This window comes from Solenopsis invicta, chromosome 11 (genome assembly GCF_016802725.1).
Source record: "Solenopsis invicta isolate M01_SB chromosome 11, UNIL_Sinv_3.0, whole genome shotgun sequence".
In the NCBI taxonomy this organism is placed as follows: domain Eukaryota; kingdom Metazoa; phylum Arthropoda; class Insecta; order Hymenoptera; family Formicidae; genus Solenopsis; species Solenopsis invicta.
In genome coordinates this window covers 3,290,627-3,315,473 of record NC_052674.1, presented here as the reverse complement: position 1 = coordinate 3,315,473, position 24,847 = coordinate 3,290,627, and the positions used below count along the sequence as shown (strand labels likewise).

General features: G+C 32.8%; 2 protein-coding genes across 5 annotated transcripts in view; one reads left to right on the top strand and one right to left on the bottom strand.

Annotated features, from left to right (window-relative positions):
* Nucleotides 1-602, top strand: part of LOC105194098 (heterogeneous nuclear ribonucleoprotein 27C) — a 50,549-nt gene extending 49,947 nt beyond the window's left edge. Inside the window, exon 9 of the mRNA XM_039455123.1 lies at nt 527-602. The gene's annotated coding sequence lies outside the window, so the exon portion shown is untranslated. The remainder of the gene's footprint in view (nt 1-526) is intronic.
* LOC105194639 (ankyrin repeat and death domain-containing protein 1A) overlaps nt 1-24,847 on the bottom strand; it is a 31,956-nt gene that overhangs the window by 6,174 nt on the left and 935 nt on the right. For all 4 annotated transcript variants that reach the window (XR_005575904.1, XM_011159660.3, XM_026130800.2 and 1 more), the window contains exons 2-9: nt 10,661-10,887; nt 8,499-8,602; nt 8,243-8,341; nt 7,777-7,875; nt 6,411-6,617; nt 1,386-1,583; nt 986-1,084; nt 636-734 (exon numbers count right to left, since the gene is read on the bottom strand). Coding sequence is in view for 3 of the 4 variants with exons in the window: in XM_011159660.3 (XP_011157962.1) it covers nt 636-734; nt 986-1,084; nt 1,386-1,583; nt 6,411-6,617; nt 7,777-7,875; nt 8,243-8,341; nt 8,499-8,602; nt 10,661-10,769 (1,014 nt within the window). In the remaining variant the exon portion in view is untranslated. The remainder of the gene's footprint in view (nt 1-635; nt 735-985; nt 1,085-1,385; nt 1,584-6,410; nt 6,618-7,776; nt 7,876-8,242; nt 8,342-8,498; nt 8,603-10,660; nt 10,888-24,847) is intronic.

Here is a 24,847-nt window from a genome sequence, read left to right as displayed (position 1 = left end):
AGTCATGAACGTATTATTCATCCACAATAAAATGCATTTTTTAAATATCTTGCTTTTTAGCCATGTTACATGAGATGCATTTAAATAGAAAATTTTCTGCTAAGATAGCAAATTTTTTGTCTTTGATAATAAAGTTTACATGTATATTGCATATATGTATATATTGTACTTAATAAGTTGTAGTTCGAGGCTACGTCGCGTTTAATACATTGTTTGATTGTTTTCAGTATGTATTAAAAAATCTAAAAAACAGCTTGTCAAGTTTAAAATAATTTAAAAATAAATTTTTTGTAAACTAGTGTTATTAGTATTATTATTATTATTTAAAAAAACGATTTATTTGACGCTACAAATGGTTTGAAATATTTGTTAATTGGTCAATTCGCAAAATTCTATTCTGATTGGCCAATTTAATGCTTCGAAACATTTGTATCCCCAAATGGATGCACTTTTAATATTGTATCGTATATAATAATTCTGTATTCACTTATACAAGAAATTATTTTATAATTATGTTTTTTCACAGGCAAAATATCAAAATATTGAAGTGTTCTCAGGGATCAATGTGACACAAAATATGTTAATAATATAATGATTATTAAGAGTACACAAAATGTATTTATTATTTTACATACCAGATTCAAACAATTGAGATCGATGCCTTTGTTAATTAATATCTCTACCGTTTCTACTTCGTTGTTTTGACAGGCCAGATGCAAAGGCGTGTTACCGTTCTGCAACAAATAATGCAATGGTGGGGATTCGTACTGTTCGTTCGATATACCTTTCCCTCATTGACAATTCTTTCGCGTCCCTCTTACTTCTCGATAATTAATTTTATTCATTGCGTCACACGATTGCGTACTTGCGATCGAACGCCGAGGTATTTCTATGCGCAATAAGGCACCGACAAAATATTGCTAGCATTATGTATGCAGCAGTCTCGGCACGGATTATATTTGGAAATACCGAGGTATATCTGTACCTTACACTGCTTGTTAAGATCGGCCCCGTGTTGAATCATGGAGTCGAGTATTCCTTTACACCCCTGGCTTGCGGCGACGTGAAGGGGAGTGAAGCCCTCCTAGGAGATAGATGATACAGATTAATCATGTGAAATAATGATCGTAATACGATGGTCAAAGTAATGATTCATCGTTATACAATAAGTCCTCGTTTCTACGTATCATAGTGTTCATTCATTGTCAGTTATGCACGAAAAAGCCTTGGTGAGTAAAATCAAACTCTAAAGTTTTATAAGAAAATAGTATTAAATTTTAATTACTGCAAATACAGATTTACATGTAATTTCGCTTATCCAATCATACTTTTTTTTTTTATTTATCTGTTAAGTAAACGCAACTTCGTTCAACTGTTCAATTTACCGCATCGATTAGCTCGGTGTTCGCTCCGGCCTTTAATAATAATTGCGCGATCCCTGTGTGCCTAGTTCTGGTAGCCACGTGAAGCGGGGTATTGCCGTCGTTATCCTGGGCGTCTACGTTCGCCCCTAATCCTATAAGAACCTCAACCGCGTCCAAGTGTTCCCCAGCGCAGGCACAGTGCATCGACGTTTGTCCTTTCTGGAAATGAATCCAGATTTCGGAAAAGTTTAATCAGCACCTGAGCAACTTTGATATATATATAAACAAAATACGTGATTATCACAATTTTCCTACATTTAAGATATAGTTTAAATAGAAATTACTCTCATAATTTAACGCTGACGCGTACCCATTAATCATTTAAAAAAATAAATAAAAAATATTGTCCGAATAACATTTGTGTAAAAGAAAGCACAATTTTATCCAATATATTCTGCATACTTTTTGCAGTGGATGATAGAAAAACACGTTATATTCTAGCTTCTCTTGTTTTGCAGAATGTTTGTTGAGCGAATAAAAATACCGTGTAGGTTTTAAGAGTAATATTTTTCGTGAGAGAGAAAGAGAGCCATATTATCTATATTACATTTTGTAAACTTTGGACAGGATGTTAAAAGCAATTGTTTGAAAATATTCTGGTTATAACAGTCCTTTAGTTCTACGGGCGTCTTATTTTTCTCTGTCCTATTATCCCTTATATTCGTCGCATTTGTGTGATCTAACATTGTGCAACATTGGAAGTGATACAAATTCGCATCATTAGAGTTATTTAAAACGACGTCTATCAATCTTAGTAAAAGGAAAAAGAATTCTAATAAAACTCTTTTATTTACAGAAACTTTTGAAGTTTTAGCCTGCGGTGCTATCGATATTACAACGCTTGCAAAGAGTTACCGAATGTTACGTCGAAATATCTTAGGTAAATTCGTATTGAATACATTTCTGATATTCTTTTTCAATTACAAATAACAGATGTCAAATATATCTATGCAAATCTTGATAATTTGATATTGAATCAATGCTTTTGAATATAACTAATTTGATAATAAAATGATTAAGAGTGATAAAGGGATATTTAATTAATCGATATCGCGAAATTATAAATTTTTTTTTACGATTATCCATCACATTATTAGAAAGTATTGAGACGCGATTCGGTTTATTCATAATTATTTCAATAGATATTTCTTACTGCTTGTTTTAATCAGCATTAAATAGATATTGCCGATGGGATGAAAGTGACTCAATGGACATTATGAAATTAACGAGATTTGACCATTATCAATTGCATTGCTGGAAATAATTGGTACGCGCTTATCTTTAGCCGCAATTATCCAAATAGATTTTATGGCTTTCCTTAATTGGCATCAAATCAATATTTTCGGAGGAAGTGGAAATGACTGATTGCCCACGAATTAACTGATACGGCAAGCCGCGCGGTATGCGGTAAAGATGGGGCGGAATGCCGCGTTTGTATCATAGAAATTAGAATTCCTTACGAGGGGAGATACGCGAGTAAATTGAATGGGAAGGTAAGAGTATCCAGGATATACGGGAAGGTGAAGAGTTCGTTTACAAAGGCTCCCGTAAAATGTACTCAAGCCAACGGTTGGTCGAGTTTCACAGTCGCGGAGGCCCTCCTCGGGGGATTACGCTTGCTTCTCGATAAGGACACTGTGGCAGTCGACACCGGGAAAGAGAGATCCAGTTTCCCAGGATTTAAATCAAGAGAGAAAGAAAGAGAGAGAGAGAGAGAGAGAGAAAGAGAGAGAGAGAAAAAGAGAGAAAGACTTGCGTCTGATCTGGCGAGATATTATATGTAATATATGTATGGTAATACGTGATTTCTGTATGTGACTACACATACAGAAATCTGAGCGGTTCCTTTTATCGCCGCGCGTTAAGCGGACGGTCGATTGTTCCTGTCGATAAATTATAAATATCCCCTTTTGTATCTTCATTCGCGCCTCGCGATCGATACCGCACTGCTCCATGGCCGAGGCATCGTGCTATTATTCTCGTACAATTTTTGATGCGTTTTTGCTGTTTCTCGGATACGTGATATTTAATTTTATCATTATTTCGCGTAAAATTTAGCGATGAGAGAGAAATTTATTATATTTATGCGCGCAAGAGATTTAATATATCGCGATAATATAATTGATTGTAGCAGGCAAATAATAATATAATGTTATTTAACATAATTTATCAAGTCTGCTAAAGCTCAGATTCGATCATTAATCTTTATTTATGCATACGACGCACAGTGTCTTGGGGCTGCGACAGCCGAACGAAATAGCTCGGAAAAGTATTTTCCTTTCTCCTCGTTTTATCGAAAGAGTTTATATACTTTGTTTTCTGATTTATGCATATACATATACATATATATATGTATGTAATACATTTTCGATGTACAAAAGGCCGGGATCAACAGGGCTTTTAGGCATGTCCCAAACATGCGCGTAGGGATGTTAAATGTACATACAATATTCTGTGTGTATCGGGAAGCAGCTTGAGATATCCCAGAGAGTGCCCGTATCACACGTCAAAACTGATCGCGGATTGTAGATAGATGCTTATCGTCGTTGCAGTCATGGTGGAAGAAACGTGAGCTGTGCTCATATCGACAACTGAATGTTTTCGTATTGTTCTGCGCATTGTATCAATCGTTTTCATTTTTAAATTCCCGAGTACAACATGTCAATTGAATTTGTCACTGCAATATCGCCGTTGCTGGAACAAAATCTTATTAGCTGCTCAGAAATGTGCGCACCTTACTATTTCCTTTCGTCATGGTTGCGATATATGACTGAAAGCCATAGGAGATCCGCATTTATCCGGAAACAGCGAGAAAAGGGAGAGTGAGAAAAAAAAATAATCAGAGTGAGATATACGCGAGGATTGATCGCACGAATGATTTATCGAGGATGTGCGTTACCAAGTGATAACTGATTCCAGAGAGCGGATGTGTTTCCATCTCCGAAATCCGCTTTATAAACGACCTCCGCTGGATACATTGAATTATTGTTATCGCTCGAGGATAATGAATTTTTATTTGCTGCGGTCTCTGCAGCTAATTGGACGCTGCGTTGAGCGCTAATTGACCGTCACTAACGTTAAATCGAGCAAACGTATAATCTTACTTTTAATTTGCGCGCAGCACGAACAATTATAATTACATCAAAAGCGTCGCATTCACGTTAAAGGCACCTTTGCGTCATTTTAGTGATTAATTATAGCTTTTAAAGGTAAAATTATGTTTCCAAATATTATTACAGGCAATTAGTCTGTGATTCTCAAGCGGGGAATGGGATATATAAAACTACATAATTTATGTATGCAAATATTTTCTGAGAGAGAGAGAGAGAGAGAAAGAGAGAGAGAGAGAGAGAGAGAGAGAGAGAGAGAGAGAGGAGTAATTAATAATTTATGAGGGCGAATTTGTGTATACAGTTGCGATCGCGCGAATAAATCTGCTATTCGAAATTTACGTGAAAGCACTTTTGACTAGTGGTGTTACGTGAGGGAACTTTCGCGAACGAAATTCGGGCAACCAAGATGTTAATGGATGGACGGATAGACGGATTGGACGGGTATTTCTCGAGATGTAGATGTGTATATGTGTGTGTATGTGTGTTGTGTGTGTGTGTGTTGTGTTGTGTATGTGTTTGTGTAGGTGTATACTGAAATGGAGGACGAAATAGTGGGAATCAGATTTCCGGGTGTGGAATATCTCATTGCAATACGAAATTCGAGAAACTGAGCTCAGAGCATCCATATTGCGCGAGAACGCATTGGTGGCCTATTTTGGGGTGTACGTGATACGCACAATAATATATCATTCAATCTTGTTACGAGATAAAATGGTCGTCGTTTGCCATGTTACTTGTTCATTGGTTCAATAACTTGTATGAAAATCATGGAAAGTATCTTGATTTTGATCATGGGAGTATCCAGAATTTTTTCGAATCGCAGAAGGAAGGGCAGGGCGAGGGAAAAAAGGATTTATCAATTCTGCTATCGTAGAAACAGCAATTGTCTATGTTAGTGAATTACTTCTTGAATATTTTAGAGCTTAGAATGTTTTCCCGGTTTTTATTTTAAATGAAAAAAAAGCTTTATAAAAGCTTAATGAAAAGCTTTATTAAGCTTTATAAACCTATAATTTTCATCTTTCTTTGGAGAGAGTATAAGCAAAATGCAGTTATTAAAAACGAAATATGTAAGCTTCTTTAATATTGCTATTATTACTATTATTGTTATTATTACACAAAAAACATTATATAATAATTATTTTTCTAGGGAAAAAATTTTGATAAGAACATGAAAAGCTTTTTATAAGCGAAATAAATATTATTAAAAATGTAATATTAAAATAAAATTGAATAAAAAAGAGATGAAACAATGAAACAAGACACAGCAAATTCAATAAATTATTCAATAAGAATTACAAAATTGAAGAATTATACGATTTTTTCCAAAACAATTTAACACATTTTCAATATTTTATATGACCACAAAGAACTTAGAGTCAAAAATTAAGTATTTTTTATAGTTAAAAATGAAAAAAAAAAAAAAAAAAAGTTTCAGGTGAGGGTGGGTTTGAACTCTGTCAGCTTTTCCTAGCTTCGGTAATGTTATTTGGCGAATAAATTTAATTCAAACTATCAATATATGTTAGTATATATCTTTCTTTACCACATTTTATTGACATACTACCATCAAGGTAGTTGCTGCGGCTTCTTGAACTCCTTTGACATCGCATAGAGTCCGTATTTTAATGAAACCTGCTTCTCTTCTACTTTTACATTGCAGTCAAATTTCGCCACAAATTTTTAAAAGTTTGTTTGGTTTTTCCGGAGATGAACAAAATAACATGATTTTTTTGTTAAAAATTTAAAAAATAATTTCTTACACATAATTTTTTTTTTGTAAAACGTGAATGTCCTGGCGTATTCATGTGAGCGTATTTATTCATGTAAAAATTGAAGTGACATACTGAAATCAGACGCTATTTCCGCTTACCTTGTCCGTGGCGTCCAGCACGATCCGTGGGATGTTTGCCAGCGCTGTGATTACCGCGGGATGTCCGGTGATGGCTGCATGATGAAGGGCAGTCGCCCCGGTGCAGTCGGTAGCCTCACCGTTTAACGATTCCACGGCTTCCGCGAGGTATTCTACCACGGCCACGTTGCTGCCGCGAGCACCGCACATTAGCAGGGTGTGCTGTTTCTAAACGGAAAAAAGTCTGTTGCATATGTTAAGCTGACGGTTCCAATTACTGGTTGACTTTACAAAATTAAATGCTTTTGCAGACATACATTTGTTAAGAAAATTACAGAACACTTTTTTACGTATTTTAATTTTTTTTGTAATTATTGCAATATAAAATCACTTTCTTAATCATTGTTAATATTTAGGAATAAAGCGAAAAGTTACCTCTCTGATAAGCACTCTAAATACCTCTTTAATAATTCCTTCATTGTGAGAATTTTAACAGATTATATTTTTCGTATAATAAACATCAAACGTATTAAAAACGTACATTAACGTACATTAATATACAATAATGTACATTTACTTATGTCGATCAATTATTAAAACTTATATAAACATTTTTAAATATTTTTACAAAATTCACAAATTGGTTTATTAAATATATTGTACAATCGTGTATTAAAAAATTATGTGTTTACTAACTATATTGATATTAACAACTTTTTAAAATGTTTGATCGTTAAACAAATTAATAAAAATTATTTTAATCTTAAATAACCCATAACTGGGACCGTCACTTTATAACGTTTTTCGTAAATTCAATCTGCAAAGGAGCTTTGCGGACCGCCTTTACATTGGCACTCTTATAATTCACGTCTTTCACCTTCCTCGCATCGGCACGCGTGATAAAAATTCTGTACGGCGCGGCGAGAGGGCACGATGAAAGCGCGTGCTTATTATTTAGGACCGATGCCAATATCAATATTGACACCGCTGCGGTTTCCCAGGGAAGTTGAATTCCCAGGACTTATTTCACTTTTTTCACAATCGCCGCCGCGAGAGATTTCTGTTTCAGTATTTCCTTTTCCTACCGATATATCGCCGATCAATAAACTCCAATTAAAAGTGTGATTTAATTCTGCACAACGTGTTTCGCGAATTTCCGTCAGATAAATATTTTTTCTTTGCGTTATTTGAATTAAGTTACCTCGTTATCTAAATAAAGTTTTCTTCAAGCGCACCATTATCGCAACGTTCTGCACAAGTTTCGTGCATGCTTAACAGATGGTACAGCGAGTTTAGACACTTGCAAAGTCGTGCTCAAGGAACAGCTTCAAACTTGCTTTTACATGAAATATTTAATGAAGCGATTGTTAAAGGATGATTGGTGTACCTTGTTAATCGCGGATACGTTTGCTCCGGCATTGATCAGCATCTTCACCGCGTCTCGGTGTCCGTGTTGGGCGGCCATATGTAAAGGTCGCATTCCATACTTGAAAGAGAAATGAACAGCCCGGAAATTAATGTTCGACGAGGAATTTCATCAAGCCGGTCGCCGGTCTAGATTAAATTCCGAAAGAAATGTCGCTCCCCAAAAATATATAGATACTAATGTTTCGTAATAAAGTAATCATTTATCAATCAATGCGCTTACATTAATTTCCTCTATGCGGAAGCGCTCGACGATATTAAATCTACGGACTCCATTTATTTTTAACGTGGAAGAGTTTTTTCTCTTTTGCGCGGAAACGTAACGTTCATATTTTACCTTGCTATTCTAATTTATTTTCATTTTATACACTTCTCTTTTAATAGACTGTAATTAAAAAAAAAAAAAACAGAAGGAAAATGTTTCGTACCTTATCTCTCGCTTCGATATCGCATTTCGCTTGTATCAACATCTCGATAATTTCTGTGTTTCCTCTAGACGCTGCCCAATGAATCGGAGCGCGACCATACTAAGAGAGATTTTAATAATAAATGTCAGGAGCGATTATCGCTCTAATAACGTCAAATTAAAATTTTTGGCAAAAAGTAAAGTAGACGTCGAATTGAACGAGGAACAGAACGTTCCATTATATATTTTTGTCTTCAAAACATTCTTTAGTGACTTACATTATTTCTGGAATCTACGTCGACAGTCTCCTTGAGTACTTTACGAACAGTGTCCGCTTCGTTCTTTATCACAGCTTCGTGTAGAAGAAGATCATTCTTAAGAACTGAAAAAAAAAACGGACAGAAGAAAATATAGAGGAAATAATGATAAATATTTAATAATAAGTATTTAAAAATAAAATATTTTTAAACACTAATTTATGTATAATAACTGCTTATAATATATATAATCTTATAATATATATTATAATAATGTATATAGATAATAATATACATTATTAATATAAATGTATAACACAATTAAAATTAAGATAAAGCCAGCAACAGCGGATCTCAGTGCTTAAATAATATTTCATGTGTAATTTTATATATACTTTTTTTATTTTTCAAACTGCGTGTTGTTACTTTCGATCTTGAAATTTATGCAATTGCAAAATTAAAATATGTTAATTGCTTTACAAAGTTATTAAATTATAATTTTTGAGATGAAGTTATTTTCCAAACTGATTTTACTTTAAATGTTCATATCGAAATATGTCAAATCACTTTTCTAGCACAATATTTTGTAATCTCTTTATATTACCTTTTTTTTTTACGAAATACGTCAAGCTATTTTTCTATCCATATAATATAAATGGGCCTGGATTAATTTCTCAATTCCTTTATACTTTGGTTTTGCAAAAATATGAATCGTATTTTCAATACAACATGGATATACACGGATTAATTTCTCCATTATTTTGTAATGGTTTTTACGGAAGTAGGATCACGAGCGAGAAACGTGAAAAAGTACGGATTCAATTAATTCGTGTGCACGTTATGGACTTTTTATTTTAACTTTCGACAGTCACGTCGTAGCGCACACGTGCTGTCGTTACCGCTGCACACTGTTTTTTATAATTTCGGTCCGGCACGGATATCGATCGTTTGTGCAATTGAGGCGAAAGAAAGGAAGATAGGCGGGGATGAAACGTGTGTGTGCACAGTGTATCGTTAATTAGTTGAATAGCTGATTTCGCCAATGTCCGATGCAAATTGAATATCTTTTTTATTTCTGCGCGACTGCGTATGTTAATAGACTGCATGGTTTACAAAAGCAAAATAGAAAAGCGTGGAAAAAATTTTTTAATTACGCGAAAGCATAATTATTAATGTCTCTCTCTCTCTCTTTTTTGTCTTCTTCTTTTTTTTTTTAATAAAGAGACCAAGCATGGTGAAAAGTATACATGGCAATTGCTTCAAAAAAATTATCTTCATCTCGTCTGTGTACGCAAGATAAAAGAGACTGATTAAAAGTCTTCATATAATATTATATTATTATCGCTTCTGCATAATAGAATTCTATTTCATTGAACAATAAATGTATAGACATTTTTATATTTATACATATAATAATATATGCCCCAATAAACACTGTTCTGTAATTTTTACGTAATAATTACAGAGTAGACGTTTGATGTTCTGTAACTATTACGTTATTTTCAGAGTAAATTTTGATCAAATCAGCAACATTGCACTGTACCTAATACGTAACTACGACAGAATAAAGTGATGTAATATTTACGTTAAAAATTATGAAATAAAAACGTTTTAGAGTAGAAATTTGAAATAAAAGAAGTAAACATTTTTCATTACACTCTATTAAACTTACAATACGTCTTTATTTATTACATTTTTATTATATTTATATGCTTTATATCCCCGGGATCTCAGAATCATAAATCTCGTACTCTATCTATTGTTCCACTTTGATAATAAATAATTTCTGCAGTATTTATTGGGATGTAATATAACAACAATAAATACATAAATACGTTTATATATTTTTTTGTAAAACTTTATCCATAATAAAGCTCTCTATTGTTCCGGCGATAGTGTGTGATCATAAATTATTGCACCGTGAGAATGAAAAGTTGCTTCGATTTGAAGAAAGAGGAAGTCACGGAAAAACCAATCGGTTAAAAGAAATCCAGGCAATTCGGTGACGCAAATATGTGAGTGGTTTTTCCGGCTTTACCGTAAATCTTGGAAAATGGAGAACGTGATTTCCGCTTCTACACTTCTCATATATTCACATTTTACTTGGGATTGCCGAGACAGCTTTAAATCTTTGCACGCTTCGTGGCACATTTTGTATAAGGCAGATGCAGTACTTTACTTACTTCTAGCAGTCTTTTGGTTCAGCACTTCATCCTCGATCGCCTCGCTGAGATTCAACGGTGGTGGTGGGGCCTTTGCTTTCGTTATTCTCAACTCTTCTTTGTCCACCATCTTTCACTGCCGTTGTTCTGAGTTTAGCATTGTCATCGGCGCGTCGTCGCGGCTTCTCGGTCGTTGTGCGACGTTAATATATCTGAGAGTTTCAGTACTACTACTAATTATCAACAACCTGAAAAGCCAAAATTCAACGATGAGTGTCAGGTGTGCGATCATAGAAATTCTAGTTGAAAATACAATTTCAAAAGAGATTGAAATTCCTAGAGTGAATCGTTGAAATCCGTTCAACGAGTTTTTTTTATGAAAAAAAAGAAATCAATATGACAATACAACATATCCGATATTACGTAATATATTATAGAGTGTTCGAATTGAAAAAAAAATGCAATTAAAAATACTTTTCAAATTTCTGATTCAATATCAATACGATATAAATTTCTATATGGTAGATAAACTACACTATAGACTTCTGTAATGGCTTCTATTTTCTCTGATTTATTTGAAAGATAAATTGAAATATGATGATAGTTTGTTGTTAGATTATCAGTGTAGGTGTTAATTTATTATGTCTACAAATTATCAGAAATATTCTGAGTGCTTGTTACACGGAATTGGAATTGCCGTATATTAAATCTTCCATATATCTTGTGCAATTGTAGTTTGTAGGTGGCAAAATATATTAATGACGGACGAATTATTCACGAGTTTTCTCGCTACACATGTCAATTTGTTGTGTTTCGAATTTTCCCGTTTCATCGCGATGAAATCTGTTATTACAATTTGCTGTTCGTGCGGTCGCAATACGGTTAGGACGAATAATATATGTTTCGGAGCTTGGTTAGCGGTGTAAAACATATATAATTCATGAATGATAATTAATTCGCTCGGAAATTCTAATTTTCGAAATTATATCAGTGACACTAGATTTGATGCATTTTAATATTTAAATTAGCACCGCAAATTACAATGCATTTCCTCATATTAAAGCATTTTATGTCGTTTTTCGATTATATAATTTGCACTATTCACCGATTAATACTAAAATCGTTACGAAAATTAATTAAAGATGTATTGTTACAAAGTAACGTTATGATCAATTAGTAGTCGTGGCACTGTTCCATTATCTCAAATTATTTTTTTTTTAATTCTGATTTTTTGACAATTTCATATCCCACAGTGAATTACAAACAACTCACGTTTGTAATTCGACATTCGTTTAAAACGCCGTTATACTGTGCGTATTTACTCGACTGCGAATTTTCTCGGAGTTCGTTATGCAGTAATATTTGTTTTATCACCGCAAAACCACAGCCGCGAGGAGAAGAGAGAGAGAGAGAGAGAGAGAGAGAGAGAGAGAGAGAGGGAGGGAAAGGAGAGGGTGCAATTGAAATAGCAGAAATGTCAAAATTTTCTCAACATTAGTCAGTTACGCTGTAACAAGAAAAGCTTCCCTATCCCTTTCTCTTGCGAGGTATCTCTATCTAGCTTAATCTCTACCCGTCGCTTTATCGCTTTGACGTTCCTAGGCGTTCTATTTTGTAGATAGCTACAGATATTTCAGTCAAAAACAACAGTCTTATAAACGCGTTAGTATTATTAGTTTTGCACCGATTAAATTTTTGCGCGATTTATTTGACATCCGATATTATTTCAAACGCCAGTTAAGAAATCAAAGATAATATCAATCATTTTAATTAAATACGTATATGTCGTGTATCAAGAAATTATTGTATTTCTTGTTTCCTAAATCAGTATAATTTTTCTATTTTTTTAAAAATCTATTAAAAAAAAAATAAAGACGGCACGAGTTGCGAGCTTATTTTTTTCATCTTGCAATTCGAGTAAATGTTCGGAGTGAATTAAACATTTCTTAATGCGACTCGGTATCGTATGCCCAAATATGTGGCAAATTATACATTAATTCCGTTGATTGAGTTACCGCATGCTTTCCGTTATAACTGTAGCGGTACTTGCGGCAATATCTCATAAATTTAGCCGCTATTTCGTAGCTGAATTGGATCTTCATGGAACCGCGGAAACTTCAATAATCACGCTTAAACTGGGATGGAAATTATATCAAACTATTTTCGCATCCGTCGGGTAAGGATCGCAGATCGTTTAACAGGAAGTCACGTTATCTTTGTTCGCATTTAATTCCCACTGTAATTAAGATCCGTCTTTCAAACTTTATTCTGGACAGGTGTCAGTATGATTGCAATGTGCGCAGAATACATATCTGTCGGCTGATTTGAACGACAATAGTCCTTCGTGGTGAAATGCGATATGTGATGTATATGTAATATCAGTATTATTGTGTAATATAATAATGCAGAATATAATAATACAGAATATGATAATACAGCATGTATAATATAATATAGTGTAATATTAACATTAGAGCAAGTTAATTCAGTGCCTTTACATTTGATGTCTTATAATTCTATTTTAAAGTTAAATTTCCACCCTTTTACGGTTGCAAGTGTGGATCTCTTTTTGATGTTTTCAAAACATTGTATACCTTGGCGAAACAGACGATGCGTGTGATTTCAGCAAGACAGCAATGAACATGATAGATTCAAAAAGTAGCACCTGAGACACTACATTTTTATCACATTTCATTAAAAAATAATGCTGCTGAAGCCATAGAAATGATTTGTCCTGCTCCGAATGTGGGTGATGGTAACTCGTAAAACATGTGAAAAGCGTATCACGGGTTTCGGAGTGGAGATATTTTTGTAACACGACAATATTCTGCCACATGCACCGAGGAAGACGGAAGATGTCATCTGTGCTTTAGATTGCAAAATTCTTCTCTATGCGAATTTTTTCCCAGCCCCGTCGGATTACCATCTGTTCCGGCGGTCGCTCAATCATCTGTCTGATAAACATTTCAAGACTGTGGAAGAGATTCAAAAAAGTCTTGAAAATTTTATCGATTTAAAATTGGTAAGTTTTTTCTTGAGAGTATTCCTCAGCTGCTCAATAGATGATAGAACAAAGTTTCAGAAAATAATGAAAACCATTTCAAACATTGAACCTTTATTTGATTTTTTGTGAGTAAATATTGGATTCTATAGAACAAATATTAAATTAACTTTTACACATTTCATAGTATTATAATAATATAATATCCTTATGTCTAATTCTCTAATTCAACGAAGAATATTTTCAAGAAAGATAGCAGGAAAGCAAACACACATACACACACACATCGCGACGGATTACTGATGCCTTCGTTGTAGAATATATTTCATTGTAGGTCTGTCGCTCGACAGAATGCGCTTTTATCTATAAGACATTCATTAGCATTGCAAGTTACGACTGCCATCTGTTTTTAATGATTGATTGTGCCTGACTTTACTGTCGAGCCAAGGTGCCGCGGCGCGCCACGCCGTCGGAGTTTATCGTTGAATCCTACATAATCCGATATTGCTAAAACTTGTGGAAGTTTTGTATTCGTTTAATCTTGTATGACTTCTTGGATACTTTCATTTCTCTTCTTCATTGTTACAAAGTAATTCAATACATCAGTGTCATTTATACTTATAGTATATAAATAGATCTAAAATGTCAAAAGTACCGTAAAGATGTTATAATAGTACAGATATTCATAATATTTTCATATATTTGTAAAAATATATTTATTTAAAAGTATAATATGCGCTTAATGCGGAAAATTATAGAATTTTTCTTGTTTTTCTGTTAAATTCTGATTATATGAAAAATATTTGAAATATTTAAAAATTGTTATGCGAAACAACCCCCTAAATCTCGTAGAGTAAAAAGATCACTCAAAAATTGCACAAGCTCAGTTTTTACTCTATAGGATTGAATTTTGGTTCTTATTAGAATCAAAATTACTCGAAAAATTGAACAAGTTCAATTTTCATTCTAAATAAAGAATCAAAATTTTACTCCACGAGATTTAGACAGTGGTTTGGATATTAGTATTAGGGGAAGATTGAGTAGTATCAAATAACGGCTAGTATCGGATAAGGATTCTTTAAAATTTTAGACGCGTAGCAGTCTATTCGTTAAGCCACTGCCAAGTTCACCTGTATTGAGAATCGGAACCTCTCCATATTAAGAATAAAAGCAGTGTTGTTTGTGAGTTATTATGCATTATATTATGTAGCTGTTGTTTACCTTACGGAATTAATTTTATCAATCAGTAACATTATTAAATATAAGCCGAATTTTGTTTTTAGTTTAGTATATCCGATAAGAAATTTTTTATGCAAAAGCATACATAAATATTATGTTAGTTACTAATAAGAACATATATAAATATGTTTTTATATAAAAATGTTTTTACAGGGTAATGTAAATAGCATCCATTATTCTTTAAGTTGTGGGTTTAAAAATCTTTTTTATTTAAAAATTGCTTGTCTCATACATTGGTTTTTCGTTGCGCATTATTCGGACGGTATCGGACAGTCCAAGTAGTCAGCGAGACTTGATATCTGACGACTGTGCTTTGTTCTAGGTGAATATGAAGAAAATGCGAGGTATATAGGAAGAAAAGAGCACGACATTAGCTGTTAAAAAATACAAAGGAAATGACAATAAGACAGGCAAGTGAGTAATATTCTTTTCCGAAAAGTACATTAGGAGATAGATTAAAAGCGCTATTAAAGCAGGATAGGAGCATTAAAACCAGCACAGACAATACTGGATTCTACTAAAACAAACTTGTAATTCAAGTCAATAAACATATTTATAAAAAATATTTTTATCTTTTATACCACCATCACTCTCTACCATTCATTTTAGAAAAATAAAAAATGTAATAATTTTTAAAATATAAAAATTTTAGTCATTTTTATTTCTAGAAAGATACGATTAGAAGAATGTTTTGGTATAAGAGTAATATTTCATATTATGTATATTATATTTAATTTTTTCCGTCCAACGAAATAAAGTCTTGAAAAAACCTATTAGATTATATAATATATAATAAATTAGAAAAAAATGTTTTATATTGAGATAAATGGAGAAATAGTTTTTTTTCTCTATATTTTTTATATAGACGTGATATTGTAACTCAATATTTATTTTGTTGTTTTGAAACAGATATCAATTCCATTATCCGATGCATTGTACGCTGTTATATATTTCATGGCTACGAGCGATCAGAAAGCCTTTTCAGTTAGTAGCGTGTTGTTTCATTAATAATGTAATGTCAGGAACGATGTTTCCGTTTCCTGATCATCCGCAACGTGCATTCATCCGCGTATTAAAAAGTAAATATACGATCTAATGCCGTGTAGTAAACAAAGTTACATAAATTACCGTCACTGTGTAGTTTTTTGGATTACAATGCTTTATTATTCGAGCTTTAGATTGAAAGTATTATTTAACTGCACAATATAACAATAAAATCATTTATCATCAATAAAAAATAGAATCTCAAAATAACAAACTATAACAATAGTTTCAAGTTAACACTTAATTTTTTACAATTAACCCTTTCCAAATAAGGTTTCTTAAAAAAATTTTAATCTTTCCTCAATAATTATAATAAATTAAGAAAATATTTTTTTAATTTGATTAATTGACTATACATAGGGACGCGAAAAAGTTGAAAATTGCTAGTATGATGAAAGTATAATGGAAATTGCAAGTATGAAAGATGACATACATCAAAACGTAAAACGTAAAATTTTGATTAAAATGATACTTTATTCATTAAAAACTATTAATACGTTCTCGAGATTTTGAGTTACTAGATGTACATGGTATGCCTGTCCTGAATTAGTTAAAATAAATGTTTGAAACAGTAGAAAGATGGAATAATGAAAAAAGGCCAACGAGATAAACAGTTATCGATGAAAAAAATAATCATTTATTTAGCTCTGTTTACCATGAGTACGGCACGTTACGATTATACTTAATCTTCAGCCAATTCATATTAATTCTACTTAATTGATAATAAAAAGGAGAAAAAATGCGATAAATCCTAACTCTGCCCGGACGCCGTTGTGCATATCATATGCTAACGTTGGTTTACGTTTACATCATGACATTTATCTCTTAGCTCGCCTATCTAATATTGAGCATGTAAAATTGTAGTTTCTCGAACAATTCTTGGTTTAACAACGAGAAAGAGTAGTCATAGAAGTAAAATGAGTCCACGTTTTCCATTTGTTTTGTAACTATGCTACAAGCACTACAAACATTACTGCATAGTGTAAAGACAATGGAATATTAATAAGCATAAGGAATGTCAATCATGTTGAGAATTTCCATTTGGAAGCGAATAAAAGACGAATCTATTAATAATGACAAAGACGTGTAAAGTTTGATTTCTTTCATACGAATTATAGAAATGTTAACTCTAATTATTTATTGTGTATATTTGTGTATTGTTTGTGTATAAGAAAGTTATTAATAAATAAAAGTATGAAATAATAAATTATATATAGATATGCACGAGAAGCAATTAATATTACTTCCAAGGGACCTTATTTCTCAAATGGCATCTTTGAAGTGCAACGTAACGATGCTTTATTATTCTCAAATTAGTCGCATTAACAACTTGTCAACCGGATAAGTGCAGTTATGAAATTAGTAAAAAAAAAAAAAGAAAAAAGAAAACAGCATGAGTGAGCATTCAGCGAGTGCAGTCATAAATCTTTACCGTCGAGAAGCGTTGCTTTAAAATATATCATCTCCATTGCAGATACTACCATTTTTCATATTTTGCTGTCACATACAGGTGTATAAGTCGACATTTTTCTCTAAAGAGTTAAAACGGGTAGCGACGAGATGCTGGGTTCTAAAGAGAATTTCACACTTTTTCGGCTTCTCTTGAAACTCTCTCTCTTTGATATTTTGTCTTTTTGCCCTCTAAAATCTCGCCGTTGCATTTATGCATTTTGTTTTATGAGACACGTATTGTGCTAGGGAAGATATATTCTGTATAATATGTTTGATGAGATGCAATTGTTTGAGAATTTTTCCAGAGAAAATTTTATGCGGTTGCGCCAACGTGTTAATCGATTTTCCTATAAAATTATGTTTCTTTCAATTCGTACTGCGTTATAATATTGATATTATCTAACAATTTTTTAACATTCAAATGCGATTATTTTTAACGTTATAGGAACCAAACTATTTGATTGCATATTTAATGAATTGGATAATTTTTTAACTTTCAGAGACCAAGTAGTCTAAAATACTAATTTGCAAAATCCATTTTAATTACAAAGTTACATTTAAAGCAGATTGTATAAATTATAACTTGTTCTACTATTATATTATAAGCATTTCATTTATTCAGGAAGCGAAAACGCGAAGGAGAATTAAAGCATTGTTTAAAAGAGACTTATTTCACTCTAATATTAACAAAATAGTTTTGGTAACTTGTATTCTACGGGAACTTTGTAAACAATGTTGTAGCATAAATTTCCTTAGAATCGGTCACTTCATCAGTGTACTTAATACTATACGGTCTCGTGGTATTGCGATCGAAACGTGTTTAGCACGCGGCCAATGACAGATGCGCAATTGGATTTCGAGGAACGTTTGGAGGTGTACCATTGTTCTCCCAGAATAACCCATTGCCAACACATGCGGTAAGGTTTCGGTGCTTTGCAATGCAATGGTATACTGATCTCTCGAATAGAACTCGAATGTCACGGCCAGATATAATAGACGCATGCCGAAATTGAAGATGATGTATAAGTGAGCGAGAGAGAGAGAGAGAGAGAGAGAGAGAGAGAGAGATATGTCCTCAAAATTTGACGCCAATTTAGTAGTTAAGCAAACTTTGAAACTTCATGCACTTAGAGTAATTATATAACACTTGAAGCTAAAGTGCAGAATTAAATTAAGTAGAGATAATAATTAAATTAAAAATTGGAATATTAAAATTTATTTATTTTCGTAAAAATATAGGTTTAAAATTTAAATATTTTAAAGATTTATTTAAAATTGTAGATTTGAAGAGAGTTCCAACCAGAAATTCTCAGAAACTCTTAAAAACTCTCAAAAACTCTCCTAATTCAGTATTATTACTTTTATTTCTCATTTCATTTGTGACAGATAAAAAATAATGACACACTAACTACTGACAGAATCGAAACCCGTAATTAAACATTTAATGTAATCTAAAAGTGATATGAGCTTAGAATAAGACTACAATGCAAGAAGCGAAACAAGCGTATTCCAATAGTTATAAAAATTTTGCTCAATTTTATGTATCTGAGTAATACGCGCTAAACATAGAAATGATACTTGAGCCAGTATTCATGAAAAAATGTGCTTGATTCGAATTTCTCTCATATAATTAGTGCACTTAATCGAGCAGCCTTCATCGAGCACAAGCGGATGAGGTTTTATATGAATCGATGAATATAATCCGATCAAGTGAAATGCAAATTATACTCTGTTAGTGGGTCAATTGTTATATTATATGCATACAATGGTATTCGATTTTAGAATGATCAAGCATGTTAACAGAGTTTCAAACGTAAAAGACATTAGCATGCAAAGTTAAAATTATACATACGCAATTATATCTTTCAATACACAAAGGGAAAAGAAATTGAATCTGCTTTAAACTTTGTATTTTAGTATAGATATTTCAGTTCTATACTGATGTTCTTTAATTTGTGACTTTTCACAGTCTAGTTTTATAAATATGTTTGTGTCAAAACAGACTTTATGATAGAAATTAATGGTGTGTTATAATCGTGCGATGATACAACGTTTTATTGTTATTATTGCGATACAGATTAAAATATTTGTAAATGTAGAAATATGCCAAATTAAAATATATACTGCACACTCAAATTATAATTTTAATTCTTTGAAAATGCCATTGTTTTAGTTCCGACATGAAACAATATTTTATCTTTCAGCCTAGAGAATTTATTTTTTTCCGATTTTAAATAAAAATGTGCACACGTGTGCATTAGAATAAATCGACACGGTCGATTTGCTATCGCAAATGTTAAGATACGAATTCTGTGTTTTTTCACGTCGTTAATTTCACATACGATTGTATTTACATAGCGGGTATGGCAAAATTTCATACCGTGAATATAAAACTACGTGATCCTGAACTGAAGGTAAATTTTAAAATCATCTTGTAAAAGCGTACTTCAATTCTTGCATACGGCATGCAGTCTTCATGCAATAACAACGGATACTTGCTGCGTAATAAAAATATATTGCGCGCATGCTTTCCTATTACACCGATGTCTGACTGCACGTTTGCTCTATCACTCAATTGTCGAATGATTGAAGAAAAATCGTGCTCTGAATTAATGACGAAAATTGGAACTTTCCCGAGATGCGCGTATATTTGCTTCTCTTCCCGCAAGTCGTTTCAAAGAGGTTACAAGCTTGGCCAGATGGAAGAAAAATAGAATACTCATATCGCGCGGACAAAAGAATGATCGTCTGGGACTTCATTAAACTAGCACCCCGACAACACACAGTGCACACAGTGGTCGCAGCCATGACAAATAAGCGCGATACAATCAGTCGGTCCATGATAACAGTAATTAACCCGTATTTCCCGTGTCACGAACTCGACGGATCTCCATTAATTTCATCGTAGATAAATAAAGTAATAATATTAATAAATACTTGTTTACCCACACCTGTGCGTAACGCTCGGCACGATTAATTTTTGGACGAACCGAAACCTCAATAATAAATCACGCAAAGTTTATACAATAAACATTTATTAATTTGTGTTTGGAAGTTACAGATTAGTCAATGACACACACATTACTCTTCGTTTATCTGAAACAGAATTTAATTGAATAGAAATATTTGGTTTTAAGAATCCAAAATTTGGATTCAATAAATAATATTTGTAAAGATGATTAATTATCGATACCTCAACCTTTTCTCGTCTAGTATGTCAAGCATTGGTGAACGATTGTAGATTAAAAAATGAGTTGCGCGCGATATGATCTTGAATTACTACAGTTATCACAGTGAACGCTAACCGCGATCGTATCGGTGAGCATCACGCGAGATCATGGAACAAAAGAATAAAAAAAGATAGAGGAATGAATACTTTGTGTGCACGCAAAGTAAATTTAAATGCCCTAATAAAGAGGAAATGAAAGATTTCTCTAGATCAGAAATTGGCCTGATTAGTTCTGAGTAAATTCTCAAGTCACTTGGTCACCTCGCTGTCACGCCGCGTGAAAGACGATCCGGCTGAATAATCGCATTCAAGCTTCCGCGAGTGTAATTACCTGACATTTAAGTCGTCTGTCTTATAGGTAGCATACCACAGTTTACCCAGCAGTGCTTAGGAACTTGTTCACGCTTCCTCGATAATTCAAGCTCTCCGTCGAACGGAACTTTCTACGAACCTACCAAGCGCCTGAACATTGGCACAAACATATATCAAGGATCTAGAATTTCCCGCAGCGTGTAGCATCCGGTTATCTCTTATAAAGTATACAGGAAGTTACACGGAATTTGCGAGCGAATTACGCTTTCCTTCGATTGAACTTTAATCGTTTATTAGTTGCGAAAGACAGAAAAGGTGTGGCTAACTTTGTTAAAGAAATAATTGAGTTTACAGAAGCGTAGCGAGAGAGAAAACAAAATTTAAAATTAGCTTCAGAATCTCTCAGATCGTACGTGATCCTTAACTTAGATATATCTCAACTATCTTCTAAGGTTTTACCAAAGAAAGTCGGAAACTAGGGTACGCTATATCCTTCCCTTACACTATACATAATGTAACATGTTTCTCTAATGACACTCAAGAGAGATCGCCAGTATTAAATTCAAACACTTTTAAAGACTAAATAAAAGTTAAACTTAAATTTGATCATTAAAAATTTATTGGATACGACCTTCAAGACATTTTTCTTTTTTTAAAACTATCACACAAAAATAATTTTATTAATTAATGTACAGTTTTATGAAGTTATATAAATGTGTATTTTGATCTAAGTGCTTAAAAACTTGGGTTTGAAACACTGTATGTTTAAATATTCATTTAATGTATATATTTAAGGATGTGCCACATCTCAAAATATTACCAAAAACTTAAAATTTTTATCGTAGATTTGTTCTATCATTATGTTTTTTATATGTATAAAATTTGAGTATAATTTTCTTATTAATTCAAAAGTTATTTAATTTTTTACTCTTGATTTTTATGTAATACCGCATTTTGTAATACTTATTTGCAAATTTAATAAGGAAGTAGCATTATGAATTAAAACAAATTATTTACATATATCTTTTTATATGTATTTTTTACAATTTGTAAAAATACATGTAAAAAAATACTGTAACAAAACTCAAAAAATATTCGTGCAAAAGTTTATTTGGACCCGTTTTCTCATTCAAAAAAGTTTTTTTTTAAATTCACCTAAAACTGTAACAAAATAGGATCATTTTGCATAAGTGCCATTACAAAGAAAAATTTTTATAATTTTTTATTGCAGCTGGTTTCAGGGCCAAAATTCAAAATTTGTATTCAAAATTTTTTGTCATTGATTAGAAAAAAACTTGAACCTTAGAAGCCTGCAGTTTTTAAATTTCAATAACTTTTAGCTGATATTATAGAGCAAATTCTGGATAGAATTATCGAATTTAAAACATTCGATGCTATATTTATTCAAAAATAGTATTAAAAAAATGGTAAATTTTGATTTATTATAAGAAATCATTAGCTATTAATGAATATGTTAAAAGCAGTGTTATAAGCAGAAAGTAAGAGAAAATTGTTGAGCATCAGTTTGCAATGAGCTATTTGAGCCTATTTCGCTGAAATTAAGTATCAATCACAATTGGATTTATGATTAGCAGTTGCGCAATTCTGTCGAATACAGTCGATGCCAAGGTAAGCGAATGGAATAATGCACGCTGTTTCACTGAACAATGCGAAGATATATACGTATATAAGATATGTAGGTATACGTTTATGTATTATCTCATTTCTTTAAACAACTTTTCAAAGATTAAACTAAATATTGGTATTTGGAAGAATTTGTAATGTATTGTTTGCACAAGTATGTTAGCATAAAAATTAGAATAGAGAAGAGAGAGAGAGAGAGAGAGAGAGAGAGAGAGAGAGAGAGAGAGAGAGAGAGAGAGAGAGAGAGAGACAGAGAGAGAGATATCTCTGAACACTTTAAATATTTACGTGCGTACATACAATAGGAATTTTCTCTTCCGTTCGTGCGTTTTTCGAACTTCGCAGAAATAGAAATATCAAACAATCCGTAGCACGATATTAAAATTTACTTTTCACGTGTGCCTTTGTGTAATGTAGACAATGTGTTTTATTCTCGTTACAAGAGACATTTTCCAAATTCGGCACTTGTCCAAAATGACACGGTCAAAATGACAGGGACAAAGTGATTTGATCCGCGCGGCAATGAGCTTTTAATCGTCTCGAGCATTTCAGTTCACGTCGATTTGTTAACGAGAGTCGTGTAAGTAGGATGCGTAATACAGTCGTTAATTCGCTTCTTGTTTACGTCGCTGTCAGTTTCAATTCCCGCTGCGCGCTTTCGCATATCCGTCGATTATCCATGTAAAACGACGGGCGTCGGGCGAAACGCAAACGTCGATCAGTCTCGCGGTAAATCATCCGTGTATCGCATGTACATACATGCATGTCATACATGCGAGCTGGATACGCGAATGAGATATATACATTCGCGCAGTCCTTGAATTATTTTAACGTTATTGCTAGGTATTTTCCTCCCTTGTTAGCATCACCAACTCTGAATTTCGCGAAAAATATCACCTGGCTGGCTCAGGTAAGTCTCGTTCTTTACTCATGGTTCCAGCTCTTGTCGCACTAGGCTAGAACTGACCTGGAAAATCATGAGACTGGCTGGAACACGAGGTTTTTTCGTCACAATTGTAAACGAGTCATATTATCACACGGCTCTTCTTTGCAAAGTTCTCCCCCGATGTTCGCACTATTTCTATTTCAATTTTACATATTCTCTCGAGTTTAATTTTCAAGAAATATTAAATGTAGTACTGATAGATCGATAATATACATAATTTATTGCCTTGCTTCGTTATAACGTTCTTTTTTGTTATTACGCTAATCTTCGGTCTGACGGTTATAAAAAAGGAAACATTCAACTTTTAATCTTTTTATTAAAAATATACCTTGCTTGAACGAGACAATGTTATTAGCGATTAATCGATAGATTTATAAATCAACTGTGTTAGTATGCAAAATATACAATAACGCTACAGGTAGCGAGTTATTATTTGCAAAGCGGAAAATATCGTGATTGTGTCATTGTTTTATGTTACGTAATTATTTTAATTATTCGAAAAACGAGAACGTATTGAAATTGATACGATACGATATAATCGTCGACACATGTTTTTTCGTTTTCTCTCTACATTTTCAAGATTTATGGAGCAATCCCGGTTTTACATTTTCAAAAAAGTAGAGCGCATACGTGTTTTTAATCTCTCTTTTGCAAGAGAATACATTTTCAATTCTGGTATCCCCATGCTGGGATTATTCCTCTGAAATCATAGTTTACGCTTTGATGTCTCGACTTTATGAATATGCTTCTGGTAGTGTTATAACAATAGCTGTTACTTTCTAGCCAAGGCTAACAAGTGGCTTTTATAAATCTCTTAAGGGATTTTAATTTTAAAGTTTGTAGCTTTTGCTCTCTCATCCTTCTGCTGTACAGTAATGGAAAATCTATTTTTTTTAACGTGAGACTGATGTTTATAGAGAATACGATCGAGTATGTGTGCGCGTCCAAGAATAAAAAATACTGCAATAAATATTACAATAAAGTTCACAAATTTGCAGTATTTCGTGATTGATTGAAAATCAATCTTTCCTCGATGGAAATTTTATTGTTTTATAATTGCTAATTTTCTGCATTAAACAAACTAATTGTTCGTGATTGAAATAAAATAGAGTGACTTAGTTCTCGACAAGCAATTTAATAGATATTAATGTAGCGACGTTTTTGTTTAAAGAAACGAATTAAGAAAAAGAATCAAACAATTTAAAATAATTTTTACAGAAACGTTTAGCTTAGATAAAAAAAAAGGATTTTATGTAAGAAATAAAATCTTTCATTTCCTACAATATCCCAAAAGTTTCGGAATCTCTAATGATGCGTAGAATGTCATTAAATACAGGCACG